The 18,757-nt window shown below is 43.4% G+C and overlaps 1 protein-coding gene across 1 annotated transcript; it reads left to right on the top strand.

Annotated features, from left to right (window-relative positions):
• The first annotated feature begins 12,583 nt into the window (after positions 1–12,583).
• LOC138487378 (E3 SUMO-protein ligase KIAA1586-like) lies at positions 12,584–14,941 on the top strand. Its single transcript, XM_069613952.1, has one exon. The coding sequence runs from the start codon at positions 12,584–12,586 to the stop codon at positions 14,939–14,941; it is 2,358 nt and encodes a 785-aa protein (XP_069470053.1).
• Positions 14,942–18,757: the final 3,816 nt, after the last annotated feature.

Raw genomic sequence — 18,757 nt, 5'->3', positions numbered from 1 at the left:
GATTGTTAGAACATTCTACATTTTTCGGTGTATGGCTGGAGATGGTGCGCTGGCAAGTCCTGCAGTGTGCCCACTGGGTGCAGTGTTGGAATACTGTCAGTATAGAAGAGGGTAGGGTTGAACTGGATCTTCTATTTGGTTGGGTAATCTGCTTTGTGCAGATTGCTGGTAGTAGGTCCAATGTTGTGAAGATTTTGTGGTTTGGTTGGCAGTTACACAATACTTTGTGAATGGAAGTGGGTAGGGGTGCCGGAGGCAGTGGTATGTTTGTGGATTCTGCTAACTGTTACATGTTTGCATGCATCAGTGTGTTATGGTGCTGGGTTGGGTAGAAGTGGCGCTGCCTATGTAACGTTTGTGGATTGTGGTATCTGACCACATGTTCGCATGTATGGCTCCATTATGTTGTGCTGGGTGTGGGCAAGGCCTAGACTCTTGTGTGCGTGGCCAAAGTCATGATGGGTGCCGCTCTGGATGATTTTGGAAGCTGAAATCGTGGATTCGTTTGCAGAACTTTCTACTGGATGTGCTTTGGGAGCACCCGCGACGTGCACTTGGAGCGTTTAACAGTAAATATGGAGTGCTGCACAGAAATGAATATGGAGTGCTGTACCGAAATGATAGTGTTAGATGCAGAGGTCTTGGAGGTAATTTGTGGATACATTTGTGAATATTTCACAGTACCCAATGACGGAGTGCTGGAAAAAGAACAGTGGAATGAGAAGAAGGACTGTCCCTGCTTTACTGGGACTCGGGCCTCGCTGTAGCTGGGAAAGCGCACGTGCCACATCCTGCCATTAAGAGCATGGTGGGCATGGAAATGGAACTGTGAGATTATCCAATCAGGTGTCAAGGGGGTGGTTCACAGGAAGGGGTGGTACTATTTATTTTACAATACTCTGTGTAGTGAGGTTGGTAGAGATGGACAGATGCACAGTGCTGATTGTGGGTTATACCTTTGTGCAAGATCTGCACAGGTATGCCGTGCAAAGGGGCGTTGCTGCTAATTTTGGGTTGGAAGGAGTGGAGGCTTTGTGGGGCAGTCTCTATGAGTGCAGTTTCAGCTGGATGGTTCACCTTTGCAGATATGTGGCGTCTGTGGCTACTGCTAATATTGTCATGGTGCATTATGGAAGTGTACTTTTGGGTTACATGTTGTGTGGATGTTTGCTCCGTCACCTGAAGAAGTTGATGAATGCAGTGATGCTGATTTTTCCCACTGCCAAGGTCGTTTTCTCATGCATACCACCAAGAGGAGTATTGGACAATGCCGGTGTAATTTGTCCCCAGCCAGAGTTCGGAAGGTGTCTTAAAAACAGAAGCCTGTGTGAATTTATGTGCACTGATGGGATATCCACCCACTATAAGATCATGAAGTCGCAAAATATGCACTGTTTCCATGGAAATTGCATTTCTTTGACCGCCATTGGCAATGCTATTTCCTTTTACACTGTGCAAGAATCGTTGACCAGAATTCGGTACAAATGTAAGGAGGAGAAGCACTCAAACTCATATAAAGAAATAAAACAAAAAGGGTTGTTTGCAAGCACTTAAGAAAAAAAACACGAAAAAATGTCTTTTCACAGACACCACTGAAGACCCAATCCCCTACCCTGTTTCAACTTTGTACTCCCCCCCCCCCCTCCTCGTTCCTAGCAGGATAACTGTGGATTCTGCAGTAGTTTGAGGATTACACGTGCCACATCCGGGCCTTTTCAGGATGGCAGGCATGGGACTGTGGAGGCTAAGGCATTGTTCAATAAAGTTTCTGGTTGTGGTATGTACACAACAGCTCTGTCAGATGGTCTATTTGTAAAGAGAAATGCAGAAGGCTATGGTGGAAGTGTGCAAAGTAAGGGGCAGGAATGCTGTTTGGATGCATGCACTGTATGTACTTGTTTTAAGTTGCTAAAATACATTCAGTGCTGCTTGTGTGCAATATATTTGTGAATTTTGTAGGAAATGGGTTACTGCGCAAAATAATTCTGTGAAGTGAACGATATGATATGATGTGGTATGATATGGCATTTATAACGCTCCTGTATACAAGTGTTTCAAGGCGTGATGAGGCAAGGTAGGGAGAACAGAGGGGAGACAGAGACAGCGATCCTAGTAGGGCAGGTGTCATTCAGTTCTCATAAGTGCTTGGGTAGGGGGAGGGAAAAGAGCAGTATGTGGGAAAAAGAATAAATAACAATAAGTAAAAATATGGCCCGCTGGTGGCAAGTGCAAAGATAAGTGCAGAAATCAGTTGGTTTTGGGACTGTTAGGGATATAGAAAACAGTCCCGAAGTGCAGGGGTTGCCAGAAAGGCAGTGCAGGGGTACGACTGGTGGGGGAGGGGCCATGGGTCAGAGATCAGAGGGTGTCCATGTAACCAGTGCAGAATCAGTTTCTGCCAGGGAGTCAGCAGGGGAGAGGAGGCCAAAAAGCAGAAGCAAAGAGAAAGTTTTTGAGGTGCTTCCATAACCAGAGATGGTTTTCTGCAAGTTTCAGGGAGGCCGGGAGGATGTTCCAGAGGGAGGCCCCAGCCGAGGAAAGAGATCTACCACCAACTTGTTGCTTGGAGAATGGACTTGCCCTGAGGGAGTTGGAGGCGGATGAGCGAAGAACTCGAATAGGGAGATATTTAGGACGTGAGAGTTGAAGGTATTGAGTCCCCAGGGCCCAGAAGGCCTTGTGGATAATGCAGAGGGTTTGGAACTTAATCCTTGCAGCCACTGGGAGCCAGTGCAGAGATTTCAATCCCGGAGAGATACGATCCCTGATGTTGAGGCCAAGGACAAGTCTTGCAGTACTGTTCTGGATGAGTTGCAGAGGGCGGAGAGTAGAAGCAGGCAGATTTAGAAAGAGGCTGTTGCAATAGTCCAGCCTACAGAGAAACACAGCTGTAGGGACAGTGAGCTTCTGAGAACTTGGTTTAGGTTGGATGAGATACATTCAGTGCTGCTTTTGTGCGATATTTGTACGATTTATGTAGGAGATGGGTTAGTGCGGAAAGAAAATCGTCGCATTGTCGGAAGGAGAGAATCGAGTTCCTGTTTGGCTATTGCAATGGCTGATATGGGTAAATGAAAACATTGAAAGCAAATACCATTGAAGTGCCTGCGACTTGATGGTAGGTGATGGGAGAAAAACAGTATGTATTTTAAGTATGTAAGGGACGTTCAGCGGCAGATATCGGGCAGATAGGCACTTGTAACAGAGTTGTAAACATATTGCAGGAAAACTAATCATACCTTTAGTTTGTGGTGATGGGTGCCAATGTGGATGATTGTGGATGCAGGAGAAAAATAAAGGGGTAGACCTGCACTTCAAACCCTGATCCTTCAGGTATAGTGAATAAATATCCAGAGATTGGATCAGTAGGATGGAATGACACTCATTAGTACAAATTCATATTTTATTAAATAAATGTATCCTATGAAATAACAATTTCTCAATAAAAAATTCATAAAAAACATTTCATATCCACATTCATAGCCACATACAAATCTCATTCATACATTTACACAGAACACAACAGCCCATGATATTTCACTTATCATTGGGTTTTAAGAACACAGCTTCATTTATATTGAACAATAGACCCAGTCCCTAACATTAGGTGTCATGGTGTATATAGCACCAGATTTTTGGGTCAGGTATTTGTCACACAGAAAACGTCGACATGTGTTTCGGTCGGAGACCTTCCTCAGGACGTAAGGCAAAGCAAGAGTTCTTCGCCCAGTTCTTAATAAGTAGGGGCCCGTGACCAATCCCCAAGTTCCAATTCGAGGAGAAGTGAACGGGATGTGGGATATTAATCCTCCACTGGAATCAGTGCAAGTACTGAACATGTGTTCATGGTGTAGCTCGAAACCGTTCGTCGTAGTCTCACCACTACAAGACGCAGCATATAAATCGCACACTTGATGTCTCATTCACAAAGTTCTTATGCTTGTCACAGAGCGGAACTGCGTTAGTGCCACTCCAACTCCTCCGGCTTAATACGGACTAATGTTAGGGACTGGGTCTATTGTTCAATATAAATGAAGCTGTGTTCTTAAAACCCAATGATAAGTGAAATATCATGGGCTGTTGTGTTCAGTGATCGAAGTGAGCGGGAGCGGATGGGAGCGGTGCTCCTCTACTTTTTTTTTTTCTTCATTACCATTCCTATACTTTTATTTTAAAAAGAAACCGCTCCGGAGCGTTCCTTTTTAAAGTAAAAGTATAGGAACGGTGGCAGCACTGCACTGTCTGATGCAGGCTGCAAACAGTAGGCTGATGGCAGAGCCTTGGCCCACGCCTGCGCATTGAGATGCAGTGCCTTTCATTTCTGCACGTGCCCCTCACTATGCGCAGGCGTGGGCCAGTGACCAGCAGCCTCTGTCGGAGGTGGACTTCGCCAGGCAGCAGGCCTAGAATTTCATTACCTCCTGCAGACTGCGCTGCCAGGTAGGTAAAGGGGGGGGCAGATGGAGGCGAGTGTATAGTGGGTCGGGAGAGAGGGACGGTTGGTTCTGTGCCAACCGCCCCTCTCTCCGACCTGAGCATATTTTATTTCGGTGTGGGCGGGAGGTCACAGCAGGGCCAGGCCAGGTGCTGGGTCGGGAGATAAGGACGGTTCAGTGCTGTCCCTCTCTCCCGACCCGAGCATATTACTGCATGCACTGCACTGCAGTGCAGTGCATGTGCATGGTGCGGGCGGGTCGCGGGAGGTCGGGGGCCAGCTAGACAGATGACTAGTGGGTCGGGACTCGGAGGGACGGTTCAGTGCCGTCCCTCTCTTCCGACCTGAGCATTTTTTATTTTGTTTTGGTGCAGCCCGCACCAAAACAAAAAAAAAAATGCTCAGGTCGGGAGAGAGGGACGGCACTGAACCGTCTCTCCCGACCCACTAGTCATCTGCCTGGCTGGCCCCCGACCTCCCGCCCGCACCATGCACATGCACTGCAGTCAGGGGTCAAGTCCTAAAAATATAAGTGGGGGGACTCATCAAGAAACGCAATGGGATGTGACGTTGCCAGAAATGAGCATATCAAGGTGAAATATGCACATTTCATTAAACTGCCTTTGCATAACCACCACCCAAATTGCACAAGACAAATGGCATTTGCCCTTCATGAAATCAACACCCACACAAAACCAAGAGAGGATATTTTCTTCGAATAGTGTTTTTAAAAACATTAAAAGGTGTGCATGTTTTAAACTCCGAGAACCAAAACAAATGTTTTCCCTGAAAATTGCAGTACCGAAAATGGGCATTTTCACCTTTAGTTGTTTGTTATTTTTCATCAGGTTATATAGTGCAGTGGGCAAGTGTCAGGCCTGCAAACCTGACGACTGTGGCTCGATCCGTGAGGTTGGCTTTAATTCATAAACTAAAAGAGCACATTCAATGTTTCTCATTTTAACTGGGGGGACTGAGTCCACCCACTGAAAAAAGTGGGTGGACTCCGTCCCCCCGCGTGTACCCTCGACTTGAGCCCTGACTGCACTGCACTACTGCAGTGCAGTGCAGTATAATATGTGGAAATCAAGGCAAACTCACTTCTGATCTTGGTTGTGTAAGTTCAAAATTGTTAGATGATGTCATTTGTGGCGAGGGGCACCAAATGTTGTGTAGTCAAAAGGTAACAAATGCCCTGATAACTAACACTTCCTTGAATTACGAGGTCAGTTGTTTCTGTGGGGTCTACTGGCCTTGCACCTTCCGTTATTTATGAGAGATCCAGCAATAGTAATTGCATAACTGAGGTGATCACAGTGTATCCACCATGTAAGTTGGAAGGGAATAGCCTAAGCGCTATATCCCAAGTACATAGGACTATTATAAATAGTCAGTGTGTAAACTTAAAATTAGATCTTCCCATATGTGAGTTGGAGGACGATGGAGTACAGTTTCCTGGGCAGAACATGTCCCAATCCTTTTGTGAGTCCTCCACTCCTCTAGTTGATATAAAAAAAGTCCCCATTAGCAGTGGATGTGATGTTCCCACAAGGGTCAATGAACGCTCCTAGCGTTCTCAGTGGCTTGAAAGATGGGTTTATTTCTGGTGGTCTGTCATGGGGTGCAGGCATGCACAATTCTGCACCTAATGCGCTTCCACTGTCAAAGGCTTTGCCTGACCCGAGTATATGTAAGAATGAAAGTATTGGCGATAGCACTATGACATCTAGTATGATGTTGAATGCCTTTGAGAACCTGCTGACAGATCTCTTGGCAAAATGTGCACGGTTAGAATAAAAAATTGATATACAGGCACTGCTAATACACAAAAGTATGAACATTGGGCGGAAAGTAGGATGTGAACGCAGCACCAGCACATCTGGATTGAAAATGGTACACCATAAAGAAAATGCTGAGACCAAAAAAAACCGAACAAATGCCGCACCTTGTAAGCCTAAATCTAATTATGCGTTCATGTATAGTAATCTAATTAAACTGAGGAAAAATAAAAAAGGTAAGGCTAATTTGATATGATAGGTTATTTATAACGCGCTTAATACCCAGAGGTTTCTAAACGTGAACCCGGGGATCAAACCTGTGGTGCTCCATGACGTCTTGCTTCCACGGCGAGCACGTTGCCCCTGAGACTATCCTCCCGAGACAGAGAAGTCTAAAGAATGCCACTGGAGAACCGCTCATTGGTTCCCCGTTAGATGAATCTGTGTTAGAACAGGGCCAGGCCAAGTGCTGGGTCGGGAGAGAAGGACGGTTCAATGCTGTCCCTCTCTCCCGTCCCGAGCATATTGTACTGCACTGCACTGCAGTAGTGCAGTGCATGTGCATGGTGTGGGCGGGAGGTCGGGGGCCAGCCAGGCCAGATGACTAGTGGGTCGGGAGAGAGGGACGGTTCAGTGCCGTCCCTCTCACCTGACCATATTGAAAGGTATAGCAGGAGGGAATGTGGCAGGGTCAGATGGTTGGTGGGCAGGAGAGGGGTGTTGTGCACTGGGATGGAGGCCACTGGGATATTGAAAGGTGTACCAGGAGGGAATGTGGCTGGGTCAGATGGTTGGTGGGCAGGAGAGGGGTGTTGCTCAGAGGGATTTGGGTTCACAGGGATGGAGGCCACTGGGATATTGAAAGGTGTACCAGGAGGGAATGTGGCTGGGTCAGATGGTTGTAACCATATTCTGGAAACCTTGTTTTTGTGGTTGGTTCGGATTGTCTCATTGGGAAGGATTAGTTCATGTGCTTAAGAGGTTACAGTATATTGGGCCCTAACTGGTGTGTGGGCATGAGTGTAAGTGTGGAGTGTGGTGTGCTTGCCTTGGTGTGAGGCTGTCTCTCCTTAGTGTAGGTATAGTCTGCGAGTGGGTAGCTTGCATGGGGTCTCTTTGTCCTCCCCTAGTAGTTTCAATCATGAACTTCCACTTTCGCATGACCTCATTCGACCTTTGCAATTAGAGTCTTAGCTCTCATCGACACACATGGGGCACACATTCATGCATTGCGAGCTCGGCGGTAACTGAAAATAAAGGTGGTGCGGCGGGCACCTTCATCTGATTTTTAAGTACACCTGATTATGAGGAAAAACGCATGCATGTACATGATAGTATCACCTACAGACACAGGATGATGGTGAGTTTACTACCACTGGTAATATCTCTATTCCCCTTAATGTCCTTTAGGAGTACGGAATGGAGAATAACGGTAATCTCATAATAAAACAGAGGCACCACTGTTACCACAGGTGGTAATGGTATTTCAGCTTTGTGGTATTAGCACCACCAATGTGACCACCAAACTCATAATGATCCCTAGAGTGTCCTGTAGCATTAATTTCTCTTTCACTTATTGTAATTGAATGGTGTTATTCCCGCCAATAACGTGTCATGCGAGTATAGGTGTGACCTCCAACACAATCAAGGCATGGATAGGACCAACGTCACCAGAAGATACAGCGCCTCTGTCCTGGTTCCGCCCACCCTGTGCTGTGAAGCGCTACAGCAGATGCCTTCCCAATAAACCTCGGTGCCCACGGACTGCCCTTTAGGAATCCCTAGACGCGATCACATTCAGCGCAAACTGTCTCACAGTTAGAAACACGGCTGTTAATGAAGTTTCACTTCCGCTCTAGCTGTCGGTGCCGCACTAATGAAGCTCACAAGAGCATGGTCACCTGAGCATTTTTTATTTGGTTTTGGTGCGGGCGTGAGGTCACACAGGGCCAGGTGCTGGGTCGCGAGAGAAGGACGGTTCAGTGTTGTCCCTCTCTCCCGACCCAAGCATATTGTACTGCACTGCACTGCAGTAGTATGAGTTCAGAGGATAGCGCCCAGAAGCTGCGTGTTTCCACTTCTGCAGGAGTGAGACACTTTTTGGGCCAATATGGGCCAATTTTATGAGTTACTTAACTATGCGGATAGTAGTTTTGACCAGTGTTGCTGAATAAATATTCATTAAAATGCACAATTTTTGTCCCGTTTTATAAAAATACCTCCCCCTTGGGTAAACAGTGTCAAAAGAATGAATTGCCATTTGCAACTTTGGGCCACTTTTTCATTAGTGCCCAAGACAATTTTATGGTCCAGTCCGACCGTGGGGGAAAATGAATACAATTTGAGAGTGGAAGGGTAAGGCTGGAGACCACAAAAACCCAGAGCATTCGCAGACTGAGGGCATCCATTGCTTTTCTTACCTATGCGAGCATAGCCAGGCGCCTAGAAGCTATCCAGGAACCATGGCATTATAAAAATGCTTCAAAAATAGAACACACAGGCGAATAATTAAACTGCATTGCACTGGGTAACACAAGCAAACCCGCACTACCTTTTTTACAATATAATGGGAAATGCAGTACAGCTCTAAGTAAATGTTTATTAAACATGTTCAAAGTCCTCTGTAAATGGAAAGTGATTCTTACCTTAATCCGGTCCCATGCAGGTGGTAGAATGAGAATTAATTTTAGGGGGGGGGGTTGCTGAGATAGTTCGCTCGTGTTGCCCCCGAGGACACTGATCCAAGGCCCCCCAAGTCAGAGCACCAACGCAGTTTCCTGGGATGTTCAGTCTCATCCTGGCAGGGTGCCGGCAGGAGGTCAGGGGCCAGCCAGGCCACCCATAATGTCTAATAGTTTGATGCTAAAAACTAAAGTTTGCTTTGATGTCCTTAGTTGAATATTCTTAAAACCATACATAACAACACGTCACGCTGGAGGTTTGTGACGAATCTCCAAACCTAAGTGAGTTCATGACACAACTTATTTTATTGTGAGTGTGTCTTAAATCGCTGAAAATAAAGATATTTTGCCTCTTGCATCTTATTATTTTCCATTTAGGATGTGGAAAATAAAAGGTACACTGATATTATTTTGGCCCAACATGCTGCTATACGAATGTACATGTTGTCATGATGCTTTACTATGCAATTTGTGTATTTTGCAAGTAAACTCTATAGGACATTATTATAATAGGTCTTGATTGAGACCCAAAACTTAAATATTTGTTCCGATTAAAACATGGAAGAAGATGGCTGTGCCCAAATTGCACAGTGGGTTAAAATCCCTGTTCACTGTTTAGCTTAAGTGTGTGATCCTGAGCATATAATGTAATCTCACCCTGGCTTCAACTGCAAAAATGTGAGTGTGTATAAGTGATTACATTTAAAACCTTAGAATAGGGCTTGATTTGACAGGTAGACATAGTCTCAACAGCGAATCAGCACACCAGAGATTCTAGTATAGCGCACTAACTGTGGTTGAACCAACATTACATTTTCTCCTCTGTTGCTCCCAGCCACTGAAGTTGCTTGGTTCGTCCAGAGTACTGCCCCACACTCTATGTCCTGCTATGCTATGATATTGAGTCTTTCATTGCACACCACCATCTGACATTCTCACACTTTCTAGGATCTTCAGGATCTGCAAGAAGTGGGTGTTTTCAGACATAAAGGAGAGAGCTAACTGTTTGTTACATTGAAGCTGCACTAGAATAGTCTCATTACTGGTAATGAAGTTAGATGCCCCTACACAAGTAATTTAGCGCCTCTTCCAATATTTGAAGGGTTCGCCCCGCCCTATAATTTTAGACTAGGTGCACCCCTATAGCATTCTCAGACAACCTGTTCTAAAAGGACAGCAGCCTGCAAAACGAAGTACTTGCCTAAATAATGAAAGAACACATAATTGAAAATGGATGCATGTTGTGATGTGCTGATGTGAGTCTGATCAACGTGCATGCGGAATACACTGCATGGTCCCCATTGCGGCAGGGCAGCCCATTACGTAAGAGATACCCCCAACTGGAAGCTATTGGGCACCCTCATTTATCTCAAACTTCTTGTTACTTTATTGGGGACGTGCACAGTTGAAAGTAATTTACGTGTAAAATGTAGATATGGGATTTCAGCTGATGCTTATTTAATTTATTTATTAGTTTTTTTTTGTAACACACTACATGCTTTGCATTGCTCCAGAGAGGATTGCAGGGAGAAGGGAGAGTTTCTGGGGTTGACTCTTTGGGAGAGAATGTAATGGATGGGGGATGCAAGCAATCTTAATAAATAGGTCAAAGGAGGGTTATGTGGCGACTGCAAAGAATGTTATGTAATCAAAGGATAGCCTCCCAATAGGACCAGCACAGACTTTTATCCTTCTAAAGTTAACACAAATGAATACTATTGAATGCAGTAATATTAATGTCATCCATTACTACAGGATCTGGAAACATCCTAGGTTTGAACAGAATACAAAAGCAGTATTCTTTTTGTTACCTAAAACGTATTTATTTTCAAGTTGATGAGCTTTGGAAGCAGTGATGTATGGGTATTTCATCAGCTTCCTACCCAACCCCACAAAAGCAGAAAAACAAAGTTCGATGTAGGGAAATATTTCTGGAAGCACAGTGGAGTTCCTAAATAAAATGCATTGAGCTGTGACAGGGACAGTGTCAGGGCATTTCAAACTTTTCATGTCAAGTGGGCCCCTCCAGCAACAGTCCCAGTGTTGCCAGTCATCAGTTTTGTAACACTGCAATATATACATTTCTCTATTTTCATTCTGGGGCTTGAAATGTGTACTTTGCAGTGCTCGCTGTGTTTTTTCTTCCCACTGGATATACAGAAGTGTTATTATATAGATACATTTGGAAAATGGTGTGCTGTATATGTGCAATTGAGGTGGTAAGTGATTTTTTTATGGCTGGCTAGTAGTTTGGAACTTGAAATATTCACCCCTGTATCCCATACCCCACCTAGCTCTTAACACATTTTTAAGCAAGGGATGTTCATGATAAGACCAGCAAATGATAAAGATTATCTGTGTAAAGTAATGTCTAGGAAATGGTCTGAGTACCAAGCACATGAGGAATACCATACATGGGATCCCACTCATGTGTGCATGCTCCTCGTAGTGCCCTGGTTTCTTAAATACTCGACTTCCTAGCCTCTTAGAATGAGTATGCCCTTATCAGTATTCCACATCCTTCAACCTCAAGCTTCACTCTTTCCTGGACGCATCCTTCTCTTAGTAGACTACCTGATTCAAGCTTTGCAAACATTCTCTAACATGTGAATGCCTGTTCTTCATTCCCTAGGGATTCATCTGTCCACAAGAGAACAACCAGGTGACTGAAATCCTGCCCAGCCAACCCAGAGGCATTTAGGAAGTGTTGTTTCCAGACTGCTCAAGGTAAGAGAACATGGTTGTATATCTTCCATATGTTATTAGTGATAAAGCACTTGAAGGAAGACACCATTCAGTCTGTTTACATAGCTACTAGTCCGTCCCACGTGGCTCCTGAATGTGTAGAAAGCAGCTGCAGATTATCCATGGTGTAGCTGTTGTGGTGGTGTATCCACTTGCCTCTCAGATCATGTGTACCCCTTAACCTGCCATGATTTTGTGGGTTGTGGCCTGTGGGCTGAGATTCTACACTCCATTTTTTCCAAAAGAGAACACATATGGCCACTTAATGAGGCAAAATTTGACACAGAGCTACAGAAAGGCAGGACTTTTTCATTAGCAGGGCCATAGATGGCTGCAGCCATCCCCAATCTTAGCCAGAGTCTTTGAAGTCTCCCACTCTTGTAACCAGTCTACTCAAATCACTGCTAAGGTAAAGAGAGAAATAAATCTGGGGAATCAGATTTAAGCATAAATCTCTTTGCCATGCAAATTGGTCTGCATTTCTCACCCTTACCAAAGAATAGGGTTTTCAATATCTAAATCTGATATATATCCCCATGAGGTAGGGCTATCTCTTTCCTGAATAGTTCGACTCAGACCTATATTGTACAGGTGTATCCGAGGTAGGGGAAACCCCTAACACAAGCATAAAGTGGATTGATTAAAGAGACAATAAAAACATTGTGAAATGCAACTTCAATCTCTATCCTGCCATGCAAGATTAATGCATTGCACACAACTGAATGATTCATTTATCGGAAAAACACATTGATGTAATAGGCCACAAAACATGGAGACACTGTTCGCAATGGGCGAGTGAATATTCACTCTGGGCGAGTAAGAAAGACTGTTTGAATTTAGAGAATTGGCTTTAATTAATAATAGCAAGTGACGTGTATGTCTAGCTACTAGCTTATAACGAGCATTTATAAAAGTATCTTTCTTTACAAAACTATTTACATAGGATGCTAAAGTGGCTAAAGAAGAAAAATGCTCCAGCTACATCTATGGAAACAGCTCAAAAGAGCTCAGATGTCAGAGTAGAAGACCCAGCAGTGGCAGAAAATCTAGGCGGGGAAAGCAACTTTAGTCCAGTGCCTGCAAGTAGAACAGATGAAATGCTTAAGGTACCTGAGAAAAAAAGAAAAGTACCCCCTGAAGAGGTTATGCCAGTGATGATAGAAGCTTCCGATGAGAGAGACAGTGTAATGGACCTGGTCCTTGGTGAAGAGGAAAATGTGAGGGAGGAGGAGGAAAGAAGTGAGCATCCTGATTGCTGGTCATGGGAACAGTATGAAAATAAATGCAAAGAATACCCTTGGCTTACTTCTTCCAAAGGGAAGCTTGGATGTAAAATCTGTAGGGAAGTTAAAAATCTTGGAACAGAAACAAGTCAAGGTGTGCATTTCTCTCTGGAATGGGTGAATTCTTCAGTCAGCTCGTATGGTCCCACTAAAGAGAAACAACACAGCGCCCTGCGTAAAAAAATGTATCTCCATAAGAGCAGCGCTTGCCATTTGAAAGCAGTGGCCATTTTAGATGTAAGGACTTGTGAATCCATTACTCAGTTAAATTCCAGAATGCATGTTAAATTATATGAAGACACATGCCGTGTATTTAGAAGTGCCTACAAAATAGGTAAACATGAACGTCCTTTTACTGATCTACCATTGGATGTAGATGTTCAAAGAATGAATGGTGTTGATTTGGGAAGAGTGTTGCATTCTGACCACAGCTGTGCTGACATTATTGAGCACATAGCAACCACGATGAGGGCAAAACTGGTTCACCATATCTTGCAAAATGAATCAAAAATATCTGTATTAATAGACGAATCCACCACCTTCAGTAAACTAACAACTTTAATTATTTGTATACGAGCATGCATTGAGAAGGAGGATCCACCTTTGACCTTTTTCTTGGACCTTGTTGAACTGCCTGGTACTTCAGCAGAAATAATTTTTGATAAGTTATTGGCATGCTTGCAGAGTTATGGCCTTACAGATGACTATCTAAGAATGCATTTGATTCAGCTAGTCACTGATGGGGCTTCTAACATGATAGGAAGGAAGTCTGGTGTAGGAACACTACTTAAGATTAAGTATCCACAGTTGACTATTTGGCACTGTGCTAACCACAAATTAGAGCTTGCGGTTGGCGATGTTTCAAAAGAAGTCACAGGGATTAATCAACTTAAGATTTTTTTTGACAAGCTGTATGCAACTTACCATGCCTCCCCAAAAAATCAGCGCGAGCTAGGGGAATGTGCAGCACAGGTAGAAGTGAGGCTTCTCAAAATAGGAAAGATTTTAGATATACGTTGGGTGGCCTCCAGCGAAAGGTCAGTAAAGGCTGTGTGGAATAATTATAAAGCTCTAAATAAGCATTTTGGTGAATCTTCTTGTGACACAGCGAGGAGTGAAATTGAGCGTAACAAATACTGTGGCTTAAACAGAATGTTAACATCTACAGTATTTGTGGAGAACCTGGGGATAATGTTCGATGCCCTGACAGAACTGGGTGACTTATCCAGACAACTGCAGCGTCGTGACATGACATTATATGAGGCAGACAGAATAATCCAAACGCATATTTATGTCTTTGAATCAATGGCATTGTCACCTGGGCCTTATGCTACAGCTACAGCTACTGCTGTCGAACAAATGAAATTTAATGGGATACAACTGCAGCACAGTAACACCAAAGGTTGTATTAGCATATCAAGAGCTCAGTTCTTTAGGAGTTTGACAAATAATATTTGCCAAAGAATGACAACAGCAACAGCATCAAATCTTTCAAAGAATACCTCCAACAGAGAGGGAGAAATTGAGTACAAACAGCTGATAGATGCAATGAAGCTTCTGAATCCACATTATTGGCCCGTTCCTGTGGATATTCAGTATGGTGATGCTGATTTGCAGGCATTTTGTGATAAGTTACATGTTTTTGATGCCCGACAGTACATAAACGCTTTCAGGGATTACAAACAAAATAAAGATTGCATGATACCTATACAGTTGAAACCTTTAGCAAGAATTGTGGAAACATTTTCCACATCCACTGCTGATTGTGAGCGTGGCTTTAGCGTGATGAATGATGTGCTTACCCCATTGCGCAATAGGATGTCAGTTACTAGATTGTCCTCTGTAATGTTCTTAAAAATTGTTGGGCCTCCTGTGACAGAGTTTATCCCACACTGCTACGTAAGGAAATGGTTGCAAAAAGGCAGGAGAAGCGCTGATGCCACAAACTGTATGGCTCGCAGACAAGTTGTTAATGAATCAGCTTATAAGCAAATCTGGAACGTTCTGGCCAGTGAATAATTTTTACTTTCTGAGCACAAGTTCCCTTTGCAACAAAACAATTCTGAATAAAGGTCCCTTAGCATCAGCGTACATGGAATACAACACAATATCATTGCACTCTGTACCAATGTTTAAATACATATTTAAATGTAAATTACAATATTTATTTTGATAGTTTTTCTGTATATATTTATGTCAGTACTACTGCCTATAAGCTTAATTAACAGCTGCCTCTGCTTGAAGTGTAAAATAAAATGTAATTCAACTATTAAGTTAGCATGTTGTTGAATGAGCCAAGTTCATATGTATTGTTCAGCTGCTACAGCTTTAGGTTGACAAGGCAGTACTCGCCTGTAATACTCTGAGCAGCACCAATCAATGAAGCCGAACCTACATGCTTTTTCTAGAGCCAGCCGTGCAGTTCTTATCATCCAAAATCAAGCCCTAAATGGATTTATAGTACAATCTTTTCCTTTTCTTTGAATGGATACCTATGCATCCCTGATAGTAGTTCTAGCTAAGTGAAATATTGCCAGAAAGATAGATCTGAATGATTTAGCCATGCCCCCAACAAGCCTCCTGCACAAAAACAGGAGCAGGCCGTCTGAAAAGGGAGTTAGGGTGTGAACCTGCCAGATGCCACACATTATAGGCAATCCACCAAAATGTAATGAGGAAGACTGGTTTCCCTTTAATCTGCAGTGCCCCAGCACGCATGCCCAATAAGCAAAGCAAGGCCAGGGTATTTTGATTCCCCAGTCTTGTATGGCCCATTCGGGATGCAGGCTGGCAACCTGCAGGTTCAAATATGCTGTGAGGGTGCTCCTGCGCCTCACAGCGCATTTCAGTCTATGTGGCTATGAGATGTAGGTACTGTGATTCTATCACATATGTCAGGACCCAGGAAGCTCACCCTGCTTTCTGGTTCCTATATGTGGAATCCTGGAGCCGGAGGCCTGGATTGAAGAGCTTCGTTGAGTTCGGATCTGCAGGAAAACAAGTAATGGGTAAAAAAAGCATTTGTGTATTCATCTGTGGTTGTCAGATGTGAGTGCATGTCTTTTGGCAAGAGGTGTCTGTATTAGTGGGTATATAAGAGTACAGTTTGACTGGTGGGTATAGGTGCGCATGTGAATACAAATGTAGTGTGAATATTCTGTGCGTGTGTGAATGATTGAGAGAACCTGTATGGGTGCATGCCTGCTGGTGTGAATGTGGATGAATATGTGTTTGCATAGAAGGTTGGGGCTTAAGGGAGTGTTGGTGCACTGAAATGTTTTATCAGGTGGCATAGCGGGGAAAGCAAATAAAATGAACATTCTTACATTGCAGTAGCATTTATGCATCAAATTAAAACATTATTTCTTATTATAAATTGCATTTTATACTGGGGTTAAGCGCAAAGCCAATATAAGTGTTCTTACGTGGCCAACCTGGAAAGGTTTTCTTACTATGGCATGGCATTTTGATCTGTGTTGAGAGGTCAAAGCCATCATGAAGTGTATCCATAATATGGGTGGTGTGGGCATTTGTAATTTGTTCTTCCAGCACGGACATGTTTTATTACTGTGGCATGCCATCTTAAACTGACGTTAAGGGCAAAGCCAACATGATGAGTGTTTTCTATGTGGCCTCGCCAGCCAACACGGTGCAGCCAGTCAGGACCTGTTTCAATTGCCAGTATGGACATGTTTCACTATAGTATCTTTACTGTTAATATGGTCAAAGCAAACACTAGTACATTCTTATGTGTAAATACTAGCATATATTGGTTTAACCTTCATGGACATGTATGGGTGCAGTCAGCATTAAATTACTTTTTTTACAATGGCAGAAAATTACATTGTAGTGGGAAAAGGCATCATGAAAATGTGTTCGAAAATGCTCCTGGGCACTGTTGGTGAATCTGCATCAAATTGATTTTTCACGACTTACCCTAGAAATCTGTTTGTAAACTTTCTATTTTTTTACCCAATTTTCTCTGAAAATGTGCTGCAAAAAAAGCACTGTTTAACCCATTATTTAAAAATAATTCTCATGGGCAAAACCCTCGGAACCCTTCTCATTTATTTAAGGCTCACTTGCTACGCTTGGTTGCTACCACGTATTTATGGTAAATTTTTATTCCCAGTCCCGCCCATTTATAAAATCCACCAGCCGTCGCTGGAAACAACACCAATTTTTCTACAAAATCCATAGCTCCACTACTATTTTTCTTCCACTTCGACCACTGGTTGTGTTCTGTGTAAATGTATGAATGAGATTTGTATATGGCTATGAATGTGGATATGAAATGTTTTTTATTGAGAAATTGTTATTTCATATGATAAATTTATTTAATAAAATATGAATTTGTACTAATGAGTGTCATTCCATCCTACTGATCCAATCTCTGGATATTTATTCACTGATTGTGGATGCAGACATCTTGCATAGTTTTATTGAACTTTCTACTGGGCATGCTTTCGAATCACACAACACTTGCAGTCTGAATGTGTAATGGTATATATGAAGTGTTGTACACAACTGACAGTGTTAAATGCTGATGTCTTGGATGTGATTGGTGCATGCGTATGTGACTATTTAACAGTACCCAATGAGGTAGTGTTGGACAAAAAATAGTGGAAAGGGAAGAATGGCTGCTCCTGCTTCAATGGGGTGCGGCCCTCGCGGTACTTGGGGAAGCGCACATGCCACATTGTACGCGTGTAACTATGCTGACCAATGGAAATGGGACTGTGGGGATTAGCCAATCAGGTAGTGAGGGTGTGGTTTACAGGAAAGGGCGGTAATACTGCTTTTCATTACTCTTCGTAGTGAGGCGGGCAGACATGGAGAGACGGATTGTGTATGATTTTGGGTGATCCTTTTGTGATAGATCTACCCAAGCATGTCCAGGAAGCACACTTTGATGGCGATTTTGGTTTGAAAGGAGTGGACGAATTGTGGTGCGCTGTCCATGTCCGCAATTTCGGCACTATGCTTCAACTTTGCAGACAAGTGGCCAGTTTTGCTACAGTTCATGTTGTCATCATGCACTATGGCAACTTCCATTTGTGTTACGTGGCTTGTTCACGTTTGTTCCATCAACTGAAGAGGTTGCTGAATGCAGTGAAGAGGCTTTTTCCCACTGCCCAGGTGCTTTTCTCAGTCATACCACCAAGAAGTGTATGGGACAATGCTAATGAGTGTTGTTCTCAGCCAGAGGTTGGAAGGTGTCTCATCAACAGAAGAATGTGCGATTTTTTGTCCGCTCATGGAATATTCTTTTGTAACAATGACATCATTAGTTGTCGAAATGCAGAGTTTTTCCATGCAAATGGCATTTTGTTGTCGCCCATTGGTGATGCTGTTTTGTTTGCCCATCTACAGGATGCGTTGAAGTGTTTACTGTAAGAATGTGAGGAGAAGAAAACACAAAATGCTATAAAAACCAAAAAAAAGGTGTTTCTCTGAACTAAGGTCCATGAAAAGGTGCATGTTGGATAATAAAATGATGAATGATTTCATTTCATAGTTTTGTGTACTGTGAAACATATGTACCTAACAATGCGTCACTTACTGCATAATTGTACTACTACACACAAAACATAAACAGGCCGATTCATGGAATTAATGTGCGCCGAAAATCTCTGCGCAAGCGTGCGAAAGCGTGTGAATCGCAGCGCAAGTGCGAAAATCGCAGTGCAAGTGTGCGAAAGCCGCGCACATCGATTCATGGAAGTCCATGCACGTGTAAATCCTGGGATGTGCGCTAAAATCCTACGTGGTCCTCAAGTTCAGCCTCAATTTCAATCAGACTCTCCCTGAGGAAATGGAGTTCTAACCTCAGGG

This window comes from Ambystoma mexicanum, chromosome 9 (genome assembly GCF_040938575.1).
Source record: "Ambystoma mexicanum isolate Mex_15411 chromosome 9, UKY_AmexF1_1, whole genome shotgun sequence".
In the NCBI taxonomy this organism is placed as follows: Eukaryota; Metazoa; Chordata; class Amphibia; order Caudata; family Ambystomatidae; genus Ambystoma; species Ambystoma mexicanum.
Note: the sequence above shows the minus strand (reverse complement) of the source record. Positions and strands in the feature narration are given on the sequence as shown.